Raw genomic sequence first — 22,500 nt, 5'->3', positions numbered from 1 at the left:
TAGCGAATGTTTGTTTTAACGTAAGATGAGAACCCGATTTTTTCTTGGAATTTGGTGCCATGAATTATATGAAATATATTAAATTATATTATTAGAAATGTTAGGAAAAAAATTCAATTAGTTTTGTAACTTGTTTTTATTGTTAGACGTTAAAAGCTAACTCTTTCCTTACATAAAATGGAAGATAAATTGAATAGTGAAAAGTCGGCTGAATCAGAGAAGAGGTACAATAGGTAATAAAGAGATGCGAGAACAGGATATAAGAAGAACAATGAGATACATAGAAACGTGAAAAAGAGCTATTGCGTTTTTTATTCAACCTTATGATTAATACCAGCTTTCCATTTTTTTCCCTGTCCTTACTGACCTTTTGTCGTTTTACTCTTTTAGCCTGAGCCTTGTTCCCGATGATAGTGATTGATCCAAAATCAGTCAAATAAAATTACACACACTTGCGCACACGCGCTCTCACTCTCTCACATACACACATCCAACTTTTCACCCTAGATCGGGAAAGAGGGCTCCAAAGGGTGTTGGCGTTTTAGGGTAACATGTTGCAGAAAAGTCTGAATATATCAGAAGTTTTTGAAAGAGGGGGGACTCATAAAGTGCTGTAGTCATATGGTGTGTTAGGAGTATTTGTAAATGAAGGTCTGGATTTCTGAAGTTTAGCTATACAGGCCGGCGCTGCGGTTGGTGAGGCCATTCAGCACTAAACTCGGTGTGTATACTGTAAAGCAATATTAGCAAGAATTTCTATATCAGAAAAAAAAAAAAAGATAGAGGAAACGGTGGTAAAGTAGAAGGAGAGTACGTACAAGATAGAGGTGAAGGGCTGAGGGTTTTCAATGACCCCAACATCTCGGGGTTTATCCACGTCAACTATTAGAGTATGAATGTGGCAGTAATCACTGTCTTTCTTCTATCGAGAGGCGGAGTGCCTCTCGATAGAAGAAAGACATATAATTCTTAGAAATATAACACGCTTTCATGTATCAGTAATGTCAAACACGATTAATACAGAATGCATTTTCACTTGTATTTTCACTTCTATTTCAGACCGAATATATGATGGGCTAAACGGAAAACTCTGTTGCCTGTGACCTTGCAATTGCAATGAGCTATTTTAGAGGTAATTGTTACAAAAGTACTATTAGCTATTCAGAAAAAAATTCTTGCAAGACAGAAATTTTCGATAATGTCAGTCGTATATAAGAATCGACCAACTGAAATTCATGGAAATGAAAATTTAATGTGTACATGACATGTGAAAACTGGAATAAAACTTAAATAATATGCTCGTTAGATAAAGAATAAACCAAAAGTTAGGTTTTGTTTTATGGAAAGATATTGGGAATGAAGCTTATTGAAAGATCAACATTTATTTTTTTAAGAAAGAGGCTTGCAATGAGTCCAGGTAGAATATTTGCTAGATACAATTCCAGAAAATTATTCATAAGAACTTCAAGAAAAAATATAATATTTATTCTATATCAAATTCATCCAGATTTTATATAATTATTCAATAGGATTCCAAGAGAAAACTACCTCGAAATAAAATGCAGTAATCTAAACAAATGGAAAGCATGAATATTCATTTGTGAATTCACATGACTGAGGCAAATAAAAGGCCAACAAGAACATTTGAACTTTTGCAATTTGCATTTGCTCACAATGCATTACATCAGTTACTTTATTTGAAGTGAGTGGGTGTTCTGGTGCAGAAAGTGAAACCATCCATTAGGTGTTAATGTATTGACATTGAAATTTTGAAACTCGGTGAATTTATTAATTACCGTAAAGTGTTGTGCATAGCAGTGCTAGATTATTTTTATGGTTGCGGTGAATATGTGCCGAGAGTTACTGGCGTGAATATCGTTTTCACTTGACATTAACCGGATATTCCGAGAACTGATTATATGAGGATATTTATTAACTCGTTGAGAAATACCCTTTTCATGCCAGTGGTTAAATTCAGCAAAATTTTTGATGTAGAAAAACCTTTCAAGACCACGCAAGCCCTAGTTTATAGATATATATATATATATATATATATATATATATATATATATATATATATATATATGTATATATGTATATATATATATATATATATATATATATATATATATATATATATATATATATATGTATATATATATATATATATATATGTATATATATATATATATATATATATATATATATATATATATATATATATATATATATCGGAGAGCTCTTCTCAAGACCTTTTCATTGAACACCAACTTGCTGTGATGTGGCTGATATTAAAAGATTTTTTTTTTTTTTTTTTTTTTTTTTTTTTTTCATCCGTAACCCATGGCAGTGAAAGGATTAAATTAGAAGAAAATGCTGATTTGGATTCATGAAGGATCTAATCTTCTTGTTTGGGTTTCTGTAGTAGCTCAGTGCCTTAGAAATGTTGAAATAAGGAATGTGTATGTATATTCATTATAAAAACTGATGATAATTATAGGTAAACTTTAATTTGACGGCAATATGAAATTTGAGCCAACTTCCTCTCTAGTAAAAACGTGTTATTTGTGGTACTTTTACCTGAATCACTCCCTAGCGCCAATATAATATGAACATTACAGACTGAGGAGATCTTTGTTATAAATGTATCAGATTACGTTGAAAGTTAATCAGTCCAATCGAATCTACTTGGTTAGACATATCAATGATTAGCGAAAAAAAAAATCTTTTTAGAAAAATGTGAAAAATTGTCTGTATACGAGGTAGAAATGCAAAAAAAAAAAAAAGATGTATGAGTTGCTAGAAAAATAAATCTTCGTCGAGGAAGAAAATGTTACAGTGTATGTTTTCAGATTTAAAAGCAGATATATTCTAAGATTCCAAATTATATCGAAATTTTTTATTTTGTATTTTCTAAAAAAAATACATCAGTACAGAAAAAAAAATTGTACATCTACTTCATCCAAGGAAAAGAATTGAAAAGAATATGGGAAACTTAAAACATACTAAATTTTAAGGAGAATTGATATTGACTAAAAATATTTTAGTTTAAAAAATCCGGTATATACTACATCTAGGTAAAAAAAAATCAGTCAAAACTGTCTCAAAATCCATATAAAGATTGATAGTAGACCTGTATAGAACAGTCATATGAGAATCAAAAATTTTTACCCTGCTGAAAAAAATCCAATTTTTAAAAAAATGTACAAATACTTCATCAAGGATGAAAAATTCACGGGGAAAAGGTCTAAGACAAAAATAGATAAATTGGAAGTAAAGGAAAATATCGTACCTGGGATCTTGAAAATATCGTACCTGAGTGCTTGTATAGGCATCCCCATTGCGATAGCGCGTGATATGCCGGGATCTCCTCGCGTAATAATAACAAACTGCTTTCCACCAGATTACAGGAAGAGCAGATTTCATGGACTCGATCATGGCTAAGACCTGTGTTGCTGGGGTCGTGTGGGTCAGCTGGTCAGTGTAGCAAAAGGTTAAAAGTCATTAGTAGGGAATGACTGCAATTATCGCAAATTTAATCATAATTAATGGATGATCAAGTTGGGGGTGAGCGGATGGCAAGGTTTGGGCGTATCCCTCAACGACCGATATTGCCTAACGTTATTTTTTGTTCTTCTTTTTCTTCTGTTTTCCTATTGTTCGAGTTAATTCTAAAAGGAGGTGGAACACGGTGATAACACTTACTACTCGAGACACTGAATCGATCTTTCAGTCATCTATTTTTTTTCTAAGATTAGGATAAAATTAATATGATTTTCTTGGTTACTTTCCTTTAATAATGTTTTGATAATCATGTTACTAAGAAAATTGCACGATATAATATCGTTATCTTCAGTTTGCTACAGGATAGTTATTTTACGAAACAAAATTACTTTAAACTCAGTTATCAAAGAAATAACAATGATTCCACTAAAGAAAAAAATCCCTCTTAATGGTTACTTCATTCATCGTAATTTCATGAATAATCCATTGCAGACATAAAAACTAATAATTGATATTGGTATTGAATTATTTAGTACTGAGTTAATTTCCACCGAAAGATCATTCCTGCTGCCTAGCGTGTACTAGAATGAAATCATGCTGCCTACCTGTGCCCTTGTCGGACAGTGGAAGCATTCGACCAGGTACACCAGGTACAACATTGCTAAGAAAGCTATTGGTATATACAAGTATCCTTCCTCACATGGACTCAGGTGTCTTGTCTTTGTTATTGGAAAGTTGTCAAAATTTACGATGATTTTCGTCACCTGTAAAGAAAAGTTATCATTGGTTAATTTTTTATACCAGTCTGGGAATGATAAAATGGAATTATCGTTAAGGTGAAAGTCGTCTTTAATTTTTTTCAACTAAAAGAAATTTAATTTCTCACACACTTTTGGGATGAATTCTATCCCATTTTATTCCGTAAAAAAGAAATATTTTTCTTTTTCATACATCTTTTGGAAAAATATAGAAAAATCTTTACTTATTTTCTTGACCATGTGAAAATATTTTTATCGAATTTTCATCACCTATAATGAAAAAAATATTTTCATTTTACTTACCTTTGGAGGAAAATAACTTTTATCGTCGTCGTCCGTTTATATAAATGTCTATTTCATCATTACGTTTGAATTAAAATATCTTTAATATATATCAGTTTTAAAGATAAAAATCTTTTATTATCAAAACCATTAAAAGAGCACATCTTTAATTCTAATAACAGCCTTGCATTTTCATTAGCTCTGAGCTAGACTATATTGAATTCTTGTACTCAGTTGAAATAAATGTTTTACATTTTCTGTATCTCAGATGAAAATATTTTTAACTTTCGTTCTTTGCAAGGTAAATTTTATTCATTTTCGTACCTTTTAAATGGAACTGTCTGCATTTGCCTCCTCTGTAAAAAAATATCTTATTTTCGTTGCATGTAGAAAAAACTGGATATTTTTGTTAACTGTGGGGAAAAATCCTTTATTTTTATCTCTTGTAAAAAAGTATCTTTCCCTTTTCCTATTTTTAGGCGAAATATTAATTTGCATCACACGTCATCAAAAGAATATATTTTCAATGATAAAGAATATAAGAAATTTTCACTGCTTTGCCTTCAATGAGATCAGTATAATAACGAGATTATTATAAGATATTAGTACTTTCCTAAGAATAAAATAATAGGTCACTCAAAAAAAAAAAGGTAAATGTAATATCAATTGGAAATTATTATCCAAAGTTTTCTGAATTGCTGACTCTAGACTCTTGACTATAAAATTGAGAAGAAGCTGTGTAAACTGTAGGGATAAAGGAATATATTACATATATTAAAATAAAAATTATCCGTTAATGATAATATGTTATATCGTACTGTAATAAAGATAAAAATGTTTCATACCATAATGGTAATCTCCCTATAACACAGGACAAACTCTCTTGATGAGCGGTGATAATGGGAGCTTACCTGCGTAAACCTACACCAGGTGATAGCTGCCAAGCAGGCTATGATAAGGAGGGTAAGGATGAAGCACTTCCAGTTGGCTCCGTGGCGAAGCGTTTCGCACACACTTTGTCGCTCTGGGCGTTGCTGCAAAATCAATAACAAATTAATAATAGTAATCATAATAATGATAATAATAATAATAAGAAGAAGAATAATAATAATAGTAATAATAATAATAGTTATTATTATTATTAATATTATTATTATTATTATGATTATTATTTTTATTTTATAAGCATTATTATTGTTATTATTTTATAAGCATTATTATTGTTATTATTTTATAAGCATTACTGTTAAAATAACACTAATAACCACCCAAATTATCAATAACTGCACTGGATATTTATATAAAGTATTAATAATTCAAACTTCTCAAAATGTATCAAAAGATTTATAGGGATCTCTCAATATCTCTTAAGATTGTATTGGAATGATAATAATAATAATAATAATAATAATAATAATAATAATAATAATAATAATAATAAAACTTATCAGCTTAAAATGTTTCTTGAAAAAAAAAATTTCTTCGAAGCTTTTAGATTAATTAAAGGCAGAGGACCATCTCTAAGGTCCTCTTTGAGATATTTTAACTTGTTACCTCCGCCAACGAAGATGGAAGGAGGTTATAATTTACCCCCTGTTCGTGTGCTTGTTTGTGTGTGTATGTTTGTTTGTGAACAGCTTCCTGTCAAAAATATTAATAGTAGGCTAATGAAACTTGCAGGGATTACCTGTTATGTAAAAAGCTGGATATGATTAAATTTTGGAAGGTTAATGTCAAAGGTTAAGGTCACGGTCAAGCAAAATGTCCAATTCACGTAATCAGCCATAAGTTTGGACATTGTTGGCACAGAGATTTCAAACTTGTTTCATATTTGAGTGTATGAAAATCTACGCCAATTAATACATGTCAAGGTCCAACGTCAAGGTAAAGGTCGAGCAAAAGGTCGAGAAATAAGCTGCGGTGACGGAGGTCTGCGCTCCACTGAATGCCCCTATATTTGATCATAGTGATTTATATTTTTCACCAAAAAGGGCAATGATGAAAATTCTTATACCAATCATTATTATTATTATTATTATTATTATTATTATTATTATTGTAATGATAATAATGATTATTAATATTATTATTGACATTATTATCAACGTATACACAGGTAGAACCCTATTTCTATCGAAATTTTCCTTTTAAAATGTAATAAAAAAAAACCAGTTAAAATACTTTAGTTTTAATTGGAAAAGCGAGGTCGGGAATTTTAATATTTGAGGGGGGAAATCTGGATATGAGGACGCAGGTGTTTATGATTTTTACGGTTTATTTAATGATGAGGATTTTTCCAAAAAAAAAAAAAAAAAAAAACTGAATTTAAAACATACTGTGCTCTATAGATTTATAATTACACGATTATTTTTTCATTCATTTTAAAGTTAACATTTATATTTTTTTTTACCTTTCGTAGGTCTATCTAACCTTGCTGCCTTTTTTTAAGCACAATGGTAGTTTAAAGCGTATTTTAAATCTATTTAGAATTTTTTGTGTATTTCTAAGGCACTAGCCAGAGTTATTACACCGTCCCCACCTAGGTAGGTGACGCGTATTCTTTTCAGTAGACTTCTTTGTCTGTGTGAGTGTTTGTTTCTTTGTTACAAACTTTACGGAATAGCTACTAGACTGATTTACTGGAAATTTTCATTAGAGATGCACTATGACGCACAATAGACCCCATTAAACCTTGGACCCCATAGGGTCAAGCTATAGATCACAGTGACCCGAAAGGTCAATTTATTTTTGACCAGAGCTCCGTCAAATATTATCTGATTTCCCTGAAACCAAAATCTTAATTTCCCGGTGCCGAAAATATGATTCTGTATATGAAAATACTAAAAGTTCATAGTTTTGAAGATTGGTAAGTTCAATGGGTCGAATTCTGAAGGTCACCGATTTTCAGAGAGCTATAACTCAAACGATTACAGATACAAAAACGCTTAAAATTACTGACAGATCAAGAACCACAAATGGGTTTCAAAAGGACACCATGAGCTTTGACCTGTGACCTTGAAAGTTTAATTCACCTTTTAAATGTAAATTAAAGCAGTGGTTCTTGATTTATTTTTGCTTTAAAACTGACCATCTTTTAAGGAAACCTGCTTTTGAAGAAATACAAACATCAATATTTCTATGCCTGTATATACGTAAATGTGCTTGCTTTTCTATGCATATAAAACCGAGGGAAAAAGAGATTAAAGGGTTACGGTTCACGAGGGATTGAAATATTGTTTTGAAAACTGAAATAGAATGTTGGAATATATTGCAATTTATTTCATGCCTCTTTTTGCAAATGGACCAAAGTGTTTGTTAACTATATTTTCCAATTTCATATATCTTTTTTCAAATAGTGAATGCAATTCTTATATGAAGCATTGGAAAACATGTGATCGGAATATGGTTTGTTCCTCATCAAAATTATATTCAAATTCATGCATATTGTTTAAAAAAATTACATTTGAGGACCATCATATTTCGATGACAGGATGATCATGTTGGTTGACTTTGCATGTAATTGCCTAAATATGTGTGAAGTCTAATTGACAGGCAAATATAAAATAAATGTCACATGCTAATTTCATTTATTGGTTACGAAAGATAGATTATTATTATCATTTTTTTTTTTTACGTATTCTATAACCACCGTGTTTAAGTTAAGGAGATTATTATTTGGGATAATTTTCCAATCTTCAATTCATGTAATGGTTACGAAAGGTAGATTCATTTTTTATACACATTCTATGACCACCGTGTGTGGGCATAGATTATTATGTGTGATAGTCGTCCACATGCTTATCAAAATAACAGAAAATTCTAATGACTAATGAAAAATGGACAAAATAATTTAGACTTGTTTTTCAGGAAAGGAACATCTAATCTTTTTATTTACGTATGCAATTAGTTAACACATTTCTTGGACAAGACGGCATAACAGTGATCCTCCCGAATTGCAATCTATCCTTCAGTGTGTCAAGATATCGGTCTATGGGCCATAGATGCTCGACCGACTCTCAATAAACTATGAACGGATTTAATCCAGCGTAGATTATACTTCGGCTTAATGGAAGCTCTGTCCCTATCTAAATGGGCCTCCTCCATTAATGCCTTCCAATCGGATGACCGTCTGCACTGTCTATATCTCTGTCTATGGTCCGAGGAGGATTACCTAACCCTCCAGGGGATTTGTGCTTTTCGGGGATCATTCCTATCCCGGAAATGAAAACCTTTTGGATTTAAATGATAGGAAAATTTTGAGGAAGCTCTCTCTCTCTCTCTCTCTCTCTCTCTCTCTCAGTTTAGGGTTCATGTCACCCACTACTACTTATATTTTATTAACCTTTTCGGAGTATATTTTGATATTAGGAAAACATTCACGCAGACGTATGTTCTAGAGTAACAAATTCCATTTTCCGATTGGTTTTCACTAGGTTCGATTTTATAGTTAAGTTGTAGCACCTATGTTGGCGTGTCTGAAGGAGAAAGATGCTGGTACAATAAGTGTCTGGTCAAAGGTGTCTCTTTAATCAGGAAATAATTTTGTTAATGAGTCAACTTTGTCTATTCATTTATTCAAATGACTATTGCCTTTAGTTAGATACGTAAGCAAACTTATTGAATAAACGAGAAACAAATCAGTTAGGATAATTAATTAGTTTTGATCAAATGATTAATTTATCTACTTATTTACTAACATGTTCCAATAGTATTGATGGATGCAGAGACAAACAAAACCAAAACTCCATCTATTAAATTCCTTTGTAAAACACGTGCTCAGCTTTACCTGTTCATGAATCACCACATAGCATACTTCTAAGATTTTATACAATATTTACGTTTCTTCCCTTGTGACATCTGTCCCAAGGTACTAAAACGTATACGTCTAATATTCCCAGAAATTTCCCAAAACTCGGTACCAACACCACACATTTTTGGAATTTGAAGATATTTTGTCTCTTCAATTTTCTCTTGTTAGGTAGTTTGTTACCCTTCTATTGATCACCTTTTTTACTTATCCAATGATGTAATGTCCCTCTAGTAATTTCCCTGAAGTTTTAAAAGCAACTCATGAATGGTAGAGGCAAGAGACAGTTACAATACTCTAGCTACCAGGACAAAGCCTTAGAGAATCACCATATATACATGTGATCAGTTCCAAGCTCCCTCTTAATCCAAACTAGGAGCAGGGAGGGGTAGGTAATGGCTACTGATGACTCAGCAAATAGACCTGTAACCCCACATCCTCAACATTCACATATTAACAGCTATCTCTTGGATGAGTCCATTACGTAGAAAGCTTCTGCAAAATAAGCCGCTTCCTAAATCTATAGGCGAGGGTCATCGGAAAGTAGTCAAATCCCCCTATAAGCACTCTCGCTTCGTGGATTTTTCTAACGCCGCCTTTCGGATACCTCTTTGGCGTCTTCTTCTCCTTCTTCCTCCTAGTACTTCAAATTCTCCACTTTTCACCAACCTTTCCTACCCCATTCTTTCTACAGATCAACTCATTTCAGAACACTTATCTATTCTTACCATTGAGTTTCCAATTTAACCAATCCTACGTATCTCCAGTTTTCTCACTCTTTCAAGCCTTCTTATTCCACATATACTATGTAAAAAGGTCATTTCCACTGCTTCCTCCATTTTAATAGCATTTAATATCCACGTTTTGGATCATTAAGGGAGTTTGGTAGATTATGTAACCTCGCCGGCTTATATAGACACTCCGTCTCTCTCTCTCTCTCTCTCTCTCTCTCTCTCTCTCTCTCTCTCTCTCTCTCTCTCAGCGCGGATTGTCTTGAAAAAAATAAATTCTAAAATTTAATTTCAACTTCATTGTCTGGTTTAACGGAATAATAATAATGATAGAATTATTATTACCCCAGCCAATGAAGTTGGAAGGAGGTTATGTTTTACCCCCTGTTTGTGTGTTTGTTTGTGTGTGTGTTTGTTTGTAAACAGCTACCTGGTCATAATTTTAATCCTAGAGTAATGAAGCTTGCAGGGATTTTTGTGCTGAGCTGGAAATGATTAAATTTTGGAAGGTCAAGGTGACGATCAAGCATAATGTCCAATTCACGCCATAAGTTTAGACATCGTTGACACAGAGACTTAAAACTTGATTCATGTTTGAGTGTATGAAAATCCGATCCAATGCATGTTAAGGTCGGAGGTCAAAATCAAGGTCGTACAAAAGATCGAAAAATACGCTGCTGCAGCGAAGGTCTGACCTCTACTAATTGCCCCTATTATTATTATCATTATTATTATTATTATTATTATTATTGTTGTTGTTGTTGTTGTTGTTGTTGTTGTTATTATTATTATTTGTAATAGTAGTCGTAGTAGTAGTAGTAGTAGTAGTATTAGTAGTAGTAGTGTTGAGATGGGATTAGACTAATGAAAATAATGGTATTATATATCTGGTATATAATATAATCACTATCATATATTAAAAAAAGGAAAGTATTGAGCCGTGAAAGCAATATAAGATTGCTCAAACGCCTCTTTTTCTTGTGAGTGTATAACAGAAAAATAGACAGACACGTACGTAGCGTCGAGGAGCGTGTTTCTGTACGTATAAGTCACTCTGATATGTCTGGTACATTGACGACACCTTTGTGAAAGCCCCCTCTACTGAACGCATTCATGAACTTTGTAGGACCTTTGAGGAGTGCAATTCTCTTAGATTTACGATGGAACACCAAGACAACGATCGTCTTCCTTTCCTGGACGTCCTGGTCTCGACTGCTAAGCATAGTTTTGATACCACTGTCTACACCAAGCCCACAAACCTAAGCCTTTACTTGAATAGTGATAGAAAATGCGCCACTAGGTACAATACCTCAACCATCCGAGCCTATGTTCGTCAAGGCCTCTCCCATTGTTTTTCGTGGACGGAGACCCACAAAGAGCTGGATAGGATTACCCAGGTCCTCGTGAATAATGGTTACTCCAGCAGGCAAGTCTATGGAGATATCAAACGTGCCAGAAACAGATGGCAGAACACCTAGCCCAGCAGGGAAAACATGCTTTTTAAAGACAATTGTTACTACAAAGGCATTAGGAGAGAGGTAGTAGAAGAGAAACTGGAGGAGTGGAGAAGAGAAATGGAAAATAGAGGATTGAAGGTCAGCGGGAAAAAGAGAGAGTATTTGAGATTGAAAAATGGGGAAGTTAGTTTACAAGGAGAGAGATTGAAAAGAGTTGAAAATTTCAAGTATTTAAGATCAACAGTTGCAGAGGATGGTGATCTGGGGGCAGAAATAAACCCCAGAATACCAGCAGTATGGAAGAACTGGAGAAAAGTGTGTGGAATACTATGCGACAGGAAAATAGGGGTTAAGTTGAAAGGTAAAGTACACAGGACAGTTGTGAGACAGGCAATGATGTATGGAGCAAAGATGTGGGTAATGAAGAAGACAGAAGAGAAGAAGCTGGATGTGGCAAAGATGAGAATGTTGAGATGGATGTGTGGGGTGACAAGAAGAGATAAGATGCGGAATGAGGTAATTAGTGGTACCACAGGAGTTAGAGAACTATCAGATAAGATCCAAGAAAGTAGACTGAGGTGGTATGGTCATGTCATGTCATGAGAAGAGATGAACAGTATATTGGGAGGAGGGTGATGGAAATGGAGGTACAAGGAACAAGAAGGAGAGGGAGACCAAAGCGAAAGTGGATGGACTGTATAAAGGATTGACCTTCGATCTAAGGGATTAACCAGTGATGAAGTGTGGGACAGAGGTAGATGGAGAACGCTGGCCAGAAACATCGACCCCACATAGAAGTGGGAGAAGATGCAGATAAAAAAGAAGAGGAAGAAGAAGAAGAAGAAGGCATTATGTACAGACAGCCCCAACAGGATGAAAATCATCAATGATATTTTCAAGAACAATGTCACGCCCTTTCAAGAGGACACTGACATTATTATTATTATTACTAGCCAAGCTACAACCCTAGTTGGAAAAGCAAGATGCTCTAAGCCCAAGGGCTCCAACAGTGAAAAATAGCCCAGTGAGGAAAGGAAATAAGGAAATAAATAAATGATGAGAATAAATTAACTATATCATTCTAAAAACAGTAACAGCGTCAAAAACAGATATGTCATATATAAACTATAAAAAGACTCATGTCAGCCTGGTCAACATAAAAACATTTGCTCTAACTTTGAACTTTTGAAGTTCTACTGATTCAACTACCCGATTAGGAAGATCATTCCACAACTTGGTAACTGCTGGAATAAAACTTCTAGAATACTGTGTAGTATTGGGCCTCATGATGGAGAAGGCCTGGCTATTAGAATTAAGTGCCTGCCTAGTATAACGAATACGATAGAATCGTCCAGGGAGATCTGAATGTAAAGGATGGTCAGAGTTATGAAAAATCTTATGCAACATGCATAATGAACTAATTGAACGGCGGTGCCAAAGATTGATATCTAGATCAGGAATAAGAAATTTAATAGACCGTAAGTTTCTGTCCAACAAATTAAGATGAGAATCAGCAGCTGAACACCAGACAGGAGAACAATACTCAAAGCAAGGTAGAATGAAAGAATTAAAACACTTCTTCAGAATAGATCGATCCCCGAAAATCTTGTAAGACTTTCTCAGTAAGCCAATTTTTTGTGCAATTGAAGAAGACACAGACCTGATGTGTTTCTCAAAAGTAAATTTGCTGTCGAGAATCACACCTTAAATTTTAAAAGAGCCATACAAATTTAAAGAAACATTATCAATACTGAGATCTGGATGTTGAGGCGCCACCGTCCTTGACCTACTTACAATCATACTTTGAGTTTTGTTAGGATTCAACTTCATACCCCATAATTTGCACCATGCACTAATTTCATCTAAATCTCTATTAAGGGATTCTCCAACCCCAGATCTACATTCAGGGGATGGAATTGATGCAAAGAGAGTAGCATCATCTGCATATGCAACAAGCTTGTTTTCTAGGCCAAACCACATGTTATGTGTATATAGTATGAAAAGTAATGGGCCAAGAACACTACCCTGTGGAACACCGGATATCACATTCCTATACACACTATGGTGCCCATCAACAACAACTCTTTGAGATCTATTACTTAAAAAATCAATAATAATGCTAAGAAACGACCCACCCACTCCCTACTGAGTTTGAAAAAAGGGCCTCATGATTAACACGGTCAAAGACAGCACTAAAATCAAGGCCAATCATACAAACCTCCTGACCACAATCAAGGGATTTCTGTACAGCATTGGAGATTGTAAGAAGGGCATCACATGCTCCAAGGCCTTTATGAAAACCAAATTGCAAACTAGGGAGTAGATGATTACCTTCAGCAAACCTATTAAGACATTTTGCCAGAAGACGTTCAAAAACTTTAGATAATATGGAAGTTATGGAAATTGGGCGGTAATCAGTGGGACTTGAGCTACCACAAGCACATTTACCATAGAGGAGTAACATTACCAATTCTCCAACAAGTGCTAAAAGCTCCTCTTCTTGCTAACTTGTGCAAAATAACAGATAACTTTGGAGCTAAGAAATCTGCTGTCTTTATAAAAAACAAAGGAAAAATACCATTTGGGTCTACACCTCCATAAGCATCAACGTCCATTAACAGAGCTTTAATCTCACTAGATCGAAAAGCTAAACTAGTTAGTTTAGTCTCAGGAAAACAGGAATGAGGAAGTTCAAGTTTTTCATTACTATGTTTACTGTCAAAAACATCAGCCAAAAGGGTTGCCTTTTCCTTTGGACAGTGAGTGACTGAGCCATCTGGTTTAAGTAAAGGAGGAACTGTTGCATCCACACCAAAGAGTGCAGATTTAAGGGTAGACCACCATTTATGTTCCTGAGTTGTACCAGAAAGGGTTTCTTTTATGGTTAAATTGTGCTCCTTTTCAGTTGAGGTATAAACTCTGAGCAAAAGCTCGAAGCTGAGTATAATTGTTCCAGGTCAAATCTGATCTGTTACCCTTCCAAAGATGATAGGCCTCCTGCTTCTCCAAATAAGCACGTCTACAATCACCATTGAACCACGGTTTGTCCTTCACTCGGTACCTGAGCACACGAGAGGGGATACGCCTATCAATTATGTTGACTAGATTCTCATTCAAAGGGACAACAGGATCTACACTACTATATAATTGTGACCGATTCAAGCACAAAAGATCTTGAAAAATCCCATTCCAGTCTGCTTGGGATTTCATATAAATTTTACAAATAAATAAATTTTCATATAAATATATCAGGGACAGGCTGCTCAGTCTTCACTACTAATGAAATCAAGGCATGATCAGATGTCCCGACTGGAGAACCAACCTTACTAGTTATAACACCAGGGGAGTCGGTGTATACGAGGTCCAAGCAATTACCAGACCTGTGAGTAGCTTCATTTATGATTTGGTCACAGCCTGATTCAGAGGCAAAGTCTAAAGCTTTTAAGCCATGGCGATAGGTAGGAGAGATAGAACTTAACCACTCCCTATGGTGAGCATTAAAATCACCAACAAAGACAAAAGAAGCCTTTCTATCATCTTCTTGTATCTTAGCCATAATGGTAAGAAGACAATCGAAGATAGAATCATCCATGACTGGATTTCGGTAGATCGAACACAAATAAAAGTTGTTATGCCTGCCACAAACTTTTATTACCTGAATCTCATGATAGCAGGACTTATGAAAAGCAGGGTACTCAGTCCTAACCTGATCATCTATTACCAGACTAACTATGAGGACAGAATTCCTCATTACGAAGAACAACCCGGGCCCTCCCGTGCAGGAGTTATTGAAGAAGTCCAATTCTGTTTATTGCTACAAATGCCCAGTCCGACGATGAGACTCTCTAAAAGACTGTCCTGCCACGTCCAACAGGCAGCCATCAAGAATCACCAACTCCTCGTGTACAATAAGAATGTGGTATGAGAACACATTACAAGAAACACTAAGATCATTAGCAGTGTCCCGAATGCAGGAGGTTCTGGATCCTGGAGGATCTGCTCATCCAGCTGGAAAGACTGAACCTGAATACGCCATAGATGTTCCTCCTCCTCTCCTGTTGTAGGAACACCTCGTGGTGACCTGTAAACACTGATGAGGACGACTTAGATCAGCGGCTCAGCAGCTTCATGCCTCTGAAACTCTACTGGCGAGCACCTCAACTAATCAGCAAGCAGCTTGGGACTTCCTGAACTTTGACTCTGAGCACAGAACAGCTTGTCTGACTCCAAGCCCTGCTAAGGCAGAACAGTAGACCATTAAACCCTGACTCTACCCAGCTTTGACAGCCGTGAGCGGAGTGGCAACCTGATTGTGACGAAACCCCTCACGGCAAGTGCTTCAGCCATTGGGAGAGCAGCTCTTTCCCAGATTAGATATGGATTCCACCCATGAGGACCAATCAGCGACTAGTGTCTGACTTAACAAACCAAGCAAGCTGTATATACACACTTCATCCAGACTCAGCCTGATGATGAGAGGAGACACCCGGCACCCTCTTGCAACGTGTAGTAGCCAAACTCACTAGTACTTATTTTGACCAATTTACTTTTACTAAATTCATAGAAATTTTCTATGTATTTTTCTCCCCCACTGATAAAAAACATAGTACTATTACTGGTGGATGGCAGTGCTGATGAAAGAAGGAAAATCCATGCAATAGAAAAGCTCAACTTCAAAATTGATGTCACTAAGGCAGCCATCATTTGTAATGAAACATACCAGAAGGGGGATCTACCACTACTACTACTACTACTACTACTACTACTACTACTACTACTACTACTACTAATAATAATAATAATAATAATAATAATAATAATAATAATGATAATAATCTACAGTCGGCCCCTTCTCTTTCATACCGTACACGCAGGGAAATTGTTTAAAGAAAACTGTGCATACCTTCCCGTTTATATGCATACTGATAACATGATTTTCCCTATTTCTTTTTTTTTACTTCCCAAATCACAGTTCATTTATTTACCATCTCGAAATGAATCTCAGCATCTTCACCCTGCAACTGCACACACTTTGATGACAGCCTTATCATCTTTGACAAAAGCGTTGTTGTACGTCTTGGGCGGAGGAGTGTGGATGGTTGATGGAAGAAGGGACCAGGAGAAGGAGGCGGTGGAGGAAAATTGGTGGTGGTGTGGTGATTGGGAGATGAGATGGGGGAAAGGGAGACGTTATTATTATGCAAGGCTGTTCAGTTCACCGCGGGTACATGTCACCATTTCTTGATGACGTATCACCGAGGTTGAAGACGTGAAATGAATTTTTATTTCTTTTTAATGGCTTCACAGAGTTTCATGTCTTCACTTACCTGCTTACCTGTATGCTTGAAGTTTAAAACGAGAAAATAATTTTGGAGTTCTTATACCAAAGTTAAATTTTTTCAGTTGCTGTTACAGTTTATTTTGAGGAATATTCTCCCATTATTTTTGCGGTTAATGGAGAGATTTCAGGTTATGTTCTTTAAACAGAAAATGTCTGTCATGGAATTATGGTAATTTTACACGCCCACACGTGTTCGTAAAAGCAGTGTTAAAAATCATCCGAAAGAATCGACACATTCACCTCTAGAAGTATGTGACCGTCTCTCTCTATTTTTCTTTTGATCATTAATTCCTACATATATATGCACACACACACTCACACACACATATATATAGATATGTATATATATATTATATATACATATATATATATACATATATATATATTATATATATATATATATATATATATATATATATATATATATATATATATATATATATATATATTTATATATATATGTGTGTGTGTGTGTGTGTAAATATATATAGTATATATATATATATATATATATATATATATATATATATATATATATATCAATGTAGCCTACTCGTAATATACACATATACTATATATCATCATCATCAGATGTAAGTAGTTCACTACAGGGCAAAGGCCTCAGACAAAATCTGGCACTCCCGTCCGTTTATGGTCTCTCTGCCAGTCCACACACTCAAATTTTCTTAGTTCGTCAATCCATCGTCCTTTCTTCATTCCTCTGCTTCTTTTGCAATCTCTATGGACCCATTTTGTTATTTTTAATGTCGATATGTTATCTGTTTTCATTATATGTCTTGTCCATGTCCATTTTTTTTCTTACATGTTGTTAGAATATCCTCTACTTTAATTTGCTTGCGTATCCTTGTTACTCTTTTTCTGTCTCTTATGTGATTTCCATCAATATTCTTTCCATAGCTCTTCGAGTTGTAACCACCTTATATTGTAAGGCTGTAATACGGCTCCAACTTTCTAATACGTAAGTTGATACTGGTAGGACCATCTGTTTAAATAATTTTATTTCTAGAGGAAATAGTATTTTAATTTTCATAAACTCTTTTTGTTTACCAAAAGCTCTCTATCACATGCTTATCCTTCTTTTAATTTCGATATCAGGTCCTGGGGAAACGGTTACTGTCTGTCTTAAGTACTTATATCCATTAAGAATCTCTAGAGGTTCTCCCATAACCCTTATTTATTATCTCTGCATTTACATTGAACACTATTATAGTTTTACTTATATTAATTTTCAGTACTACATTTTTGCTTTTTCTATTCAAATCTCCGATCATCTTTTGCAGTTCTTTCCATGATTTTCTAAACAGAACTGTCATCTGCAAATTTTAAGTTGATATTAACTCCTACATTTTTCCAATCTAACTTTGTAAGAATTTCTTCTAGTTATGCTGTGAATAATTTAAAAGAAATCCCTGTCCATCTCTTTTCTCAAACAGAATTTTCTCAATATCTTTATGTAGTTTTAGGATTGTTGTACTTCTTGTATAGATATCTTCAAGTGTTCTAACATGAGATTTATCTATTCCTTGTATTTGAAGGGATTTTATTACTGCTGAAATTTTGACAGAATCAAAAGCTTTCTCATAGAGTATAAATGCCATAAATAGTAGATTGTCATACTCTGCTGAATTTTCAATTAGCTGGTTAGTTGAATACCCACTGCCAAAGCCTGCCTGCTAGTTGATTTAAGTCTAGCCGTTTTTCTGCCTGCTCTCTCTGTTGATTAAAGTCTAGGTGTTTTTCTATGCAACCTATTATGATCTTTGTAAAGATTTTATATATTACTGATAGTAAACTTACAGGAAGGTAATATTTCAGGTCCTTTGTGTCTCCCTTTTTGTGAATTAGTATAATGATAAAGTTTTTCCAAGCTGTAGGTATTTAGCATTCTTGCAGACATTTTTTGTAAAGTTCAGCGAGTTTTACCACTATGAAATCTCCATCTATTATTAATTCAATTGTTAGACCACACTCTGTTGTTTCTTTGCCTCTTTTCATGCCCTTAATGCTTTCTTTACTTCTCCTACTGTTACGCTTGGTACCAGCTCAGGTGTTTCATTATTTCTATTGGCAAAGTTATTTCTTATGTCATTATTGCATAGCATTGTATAGAAATCCTTTGCAATTTTGTCATTAAATTTTTATTGTAGATAATATTTTCATTCTTATCCTTTAAAGCAAACATCTTCTGGCACCCTATTGTAAACTTCTTTTCATCAATTTGATGCTTCTTTCTTTCTTTAGTGCTTCCTCAATTTTGGCCTGATTGTGTTTACGAATGTCTTGGGTTTTTTAGTTTGTTTATTGTTTTGGATAGTTTGCTAATTCTATTTCGTCTCTCTTGGATTTTTCCCTCATTTTCAATCTTAATTTCTACCTCATACTTGGATCGATCCATAGTCTCTTCAAATGAAAGGCAAGGTCCCTTTCAATCATACCACCAGAGGCTCTAAAAGAAGTCGGAACCTAAGTGCTAACTGCATTTCAGGGTTTATCTGGTGAGACGTCCATAGGGGTAATTCGAATTAAAAGCTATCAATTAGGTCAGCTGGTGGGTCGAGAAGTTGGGTAAAACTCGCTGGTATGAAACTGTAGTCTCACCAGGTAAATCCTGAAATGCAGTTAACTCTTATCTTCCAGCTTCTTTAAAGCCTCTGGCGGCATGATTGATAGCGACCTTGCCTTTCATTTGAAAGGTCTAGGGTTTGAATTCAGTATGTGGTATAAATACATTTCTATTTGAGCCCGATATTGTATTAATTTTAAACCACACACACACACACACACACACACATATATATATATATATATATATATGCGTGTATATGTATGTATGGATGTATAGATGTATATTACATACATATACAGTATGTATGATATATATAGCCTATAAATATATATATATATGTATGTGTATATATATACATATATATACAGTATATATATACTGTGTCTATATATATATATATATATATATATAATTTTTATATATACATATATATATATATATATATATATATATATATATATATATACAAAACCGAATTTCGAAAGAAAATGAAATTGTATATGTATAGAACAAATATAATAGTATAGTATGTCTGTTATATAATATAATCACTATCATACATTGAAAAATGAAAAGTACTGAACCTTTAAAGTAATCTTGCTGTAAAATCATATTTTTCTCGCAAGTGTAAAACAAAAATATAGAAACAGACACGTAAGTCGAGTGGTGAATGTGTTAATTCTCACGGATTCTTAACACTGTTTTCTTCAGAATGTGGTTTTCTAAGAGAGAGAGGGAGAGAGAGAGAGAGAGAGATTTCCTTTGCATCATAATGGAAATATGATATTGAAAGAATATAACTATAAACTTCGCAAGTAAGGAAAAGGAATTTATAATTTATTTATAATTCGACAAATAATTTTGACAAAAGGGACAAATCTTTTAGACAATTTGTTTTGTTACATATATACTTTTGATACATGCATATGTATATATACGATATATATATATATATATATATATGTATATATATATATATATATATATATATATATATATATATATACACACACACACATACACACGGCTGTCGCCATTAAGCCTTTTCTTCTAAAAGATGGTGACTGGTCTTAGAGAAAAAGAAACACAACGGTCACTCTCACCTATATATATATATATATATATATGTGTGTGTGTGTGTGTGTGTGTGTGTAATTTATGTGTTTGTACTTAGGCGTACCTGTATATACTTCATTATACCTCCAATATGTATACGTAGATACATAAACCATTAGAGAGAGAGAGAGAGAGAGAGAGAGAGAGAGAGAGAGAGAGAGAGATAGGAATCTTACCTCCTCACTAGCGTCTTCATCTACTGGAGTGGGACTCATTCTGTGCCTTGGTCATCGAAATTCCAGTATTTGGCTGATCCCCCCACGAAGTATCTACTGCTCCCTTTCTATACTTCTTTTATTTTCACTTTTTATTCTTCTTCCCGTTTTTCTTTCTTGGGTCTGGTCGTAATTTTGATCTACATCGTCGTCTCTTTTGAAGTGTTTAATCACGTTGAAAACGTATCAGCGTCGACAGTTTCTTGTTGAAGGTAAATTATTTATATATGATATCTTTTCAGAAATAAAGTTTTCCGAAACATAATGTGAATCTTTTTATTTCAAAATTGCTTTTATAAGGTAATGTACTCATGACAGTCTTCATTTTTTTTTTAATAATTTGGCCCTTTTTCTTATTTCACAGTTCACCGTTATTTTTTCTTTTGTTCATACCTGTGCGTCGTCAATACACTTACATTGGGATCTTTCTCTATTTGCTCTATATATTTTCTGAGCTTCAACAAAAGAGAGAAAATATTCTTTCTTCTTCTCTTCCTAATTATCCACTTCTGTGCCCCAGGGGAATCTGTGCTCAATCTTCCTTGGCAACTCCTGAAATATCCTTCAAGTCCTTTTCTAATCCTTCTCCCAAGCCCATTACTGTATGCGCATGCGACTTTAATGCTCGTTTTCAGATTGGGCCCAGAGTCTCGAAAAAGGAGAGGAAGAATGTTGAACAGTTTCGGAGTGGGATGTTATTGGTTTCTGGGTTGAGAACGCTATAGTTAAGCTCCCTTAACGTGTTTTCCTGTTGGTGCTAACTTTCGTGTTTTCCCAGTGTCCTAGAGAGAAATTTCTCCTTTCGATTGTTTGCTCTCCTTTTATGGTTCTTTATAAATAAAGAATTATCTTTAGGAGAGCTATTTAAAGTAAGAATTTAGTTAACAGAGATAACCAGTTTATCGTTAGGGTAAACTTTTATAATTATGAAAGAAATAGATTTTATGTCAGTTGAACTTTGCGGTTTTGAGAATCGTGTGTCACTCACGGTTAGGGTATTTTTGTCGTTCTTTGCAGCATATTGTATTAATAAAAGATTCACTTAGTTACACATAAAGTTTAAAGTTCATCCTTCAATAAAATCTTTTTGTTTCTAATTTTCAGTGTCTAAGGCTCATAAAACTTGATTAAATAAGAATTTAAAATAATGATGCCAACTGGCCTTGTCATTTGTTGTTAAAATATCCTTTGAAACCCGTATTAATAAAAGAATAATTACTGTCGTATAAACGGATTCCGTCTGTACCCACTGCGTAATTAGATCAAAATGATCTTATTGCAGGCATTTAATGCCTATTAAGTTGCTGGGACCGTTCGTTGTAATCCGATTAGTTGTTATCTACGAGAGGAGTCTCTTTTCGTTCACCTAGTTACTGCCTCATTGTCGCATGGAACAAGCCTCCTATACAAAAATAACACCCCTTCACTATTTGCTCGACTTAATTGGAATATAAAAAAAGCGACAGGCTTTTTGCAATAAAGGCTCTAAGAATTGTTATTCTTCGTCCGCTGCATTTATCTTGTCCTTCGGTTTCACCTGAAAAGAAAAAAAGAGTAATGAGTAAGAAGTAAAGTAGGTGAAATAGTGCGCTTAATTATTTACAATATGTTAAGTGGGTGTGTGATCACTCCCCTAAAAATATCAACATCTGTTCAATATCAAAACTGTTTATTCACTTCCCCCTACAATCATATTATCCAT

At 34.2% G+C, this 22,500-nt stretch overlaps 1 protein-coding gene across 1 annotated transcript in view; it reads right to left on the bottom strand.

Moving 5' to 3' along the window:
• The window catches only part of LOC137654558 (transmembrane protein 151B-like), a 196,605-nt gene that overhangs the window by 6,822 nt on the left and 167,283 nt on the right, over window positions 1-22,500 (bottom strand). Inside the window, exons 3-6 of the mRNA XM_068388288.1 lie at window positions 20,760-22,335; window positions 5,456-5,578; window positions 4,110-4,268; window positions 3,316-3,474 (exon numbers count right to left, since the gene is read on the bottom strand). Coding sequence (XP_068244389.1) covers window positions 3,316-3,474; window positions 4,110-4,268; window positions 5,456-5,578; window positions 20,760-20,798 — 480 coding nt within the window. The 5' untranslated portion in view covers window positions 20,799-22,335. The remainder of the gene's footprint in view (window positions 1-3,315; window positions 3,475-4,109; window positions 4,269-5,455; window positions 5,579-20,759; window positions 22,336-22,500) is intronic.

Source organism: Palaemon carinicauda, chromosome 15 (genome assembly GCF_036898095.1).
Source record: "Palaemon carinicauda isolate YSFRI2023 chromosome 15, ASM3689809v2, whole genome shotgun sequence".
NCBI lineage: Eukaryota > Metazoa > Arthropoda > Malacostraca > Decapoda > Palaemonidae > Palaemon > Palaemon carinicauda.
The sequence above is the reverse complement of the archived record's forward strand: the minus strand, read 5'-3'. Positions and strand labels throughout refer to the sequence as shown.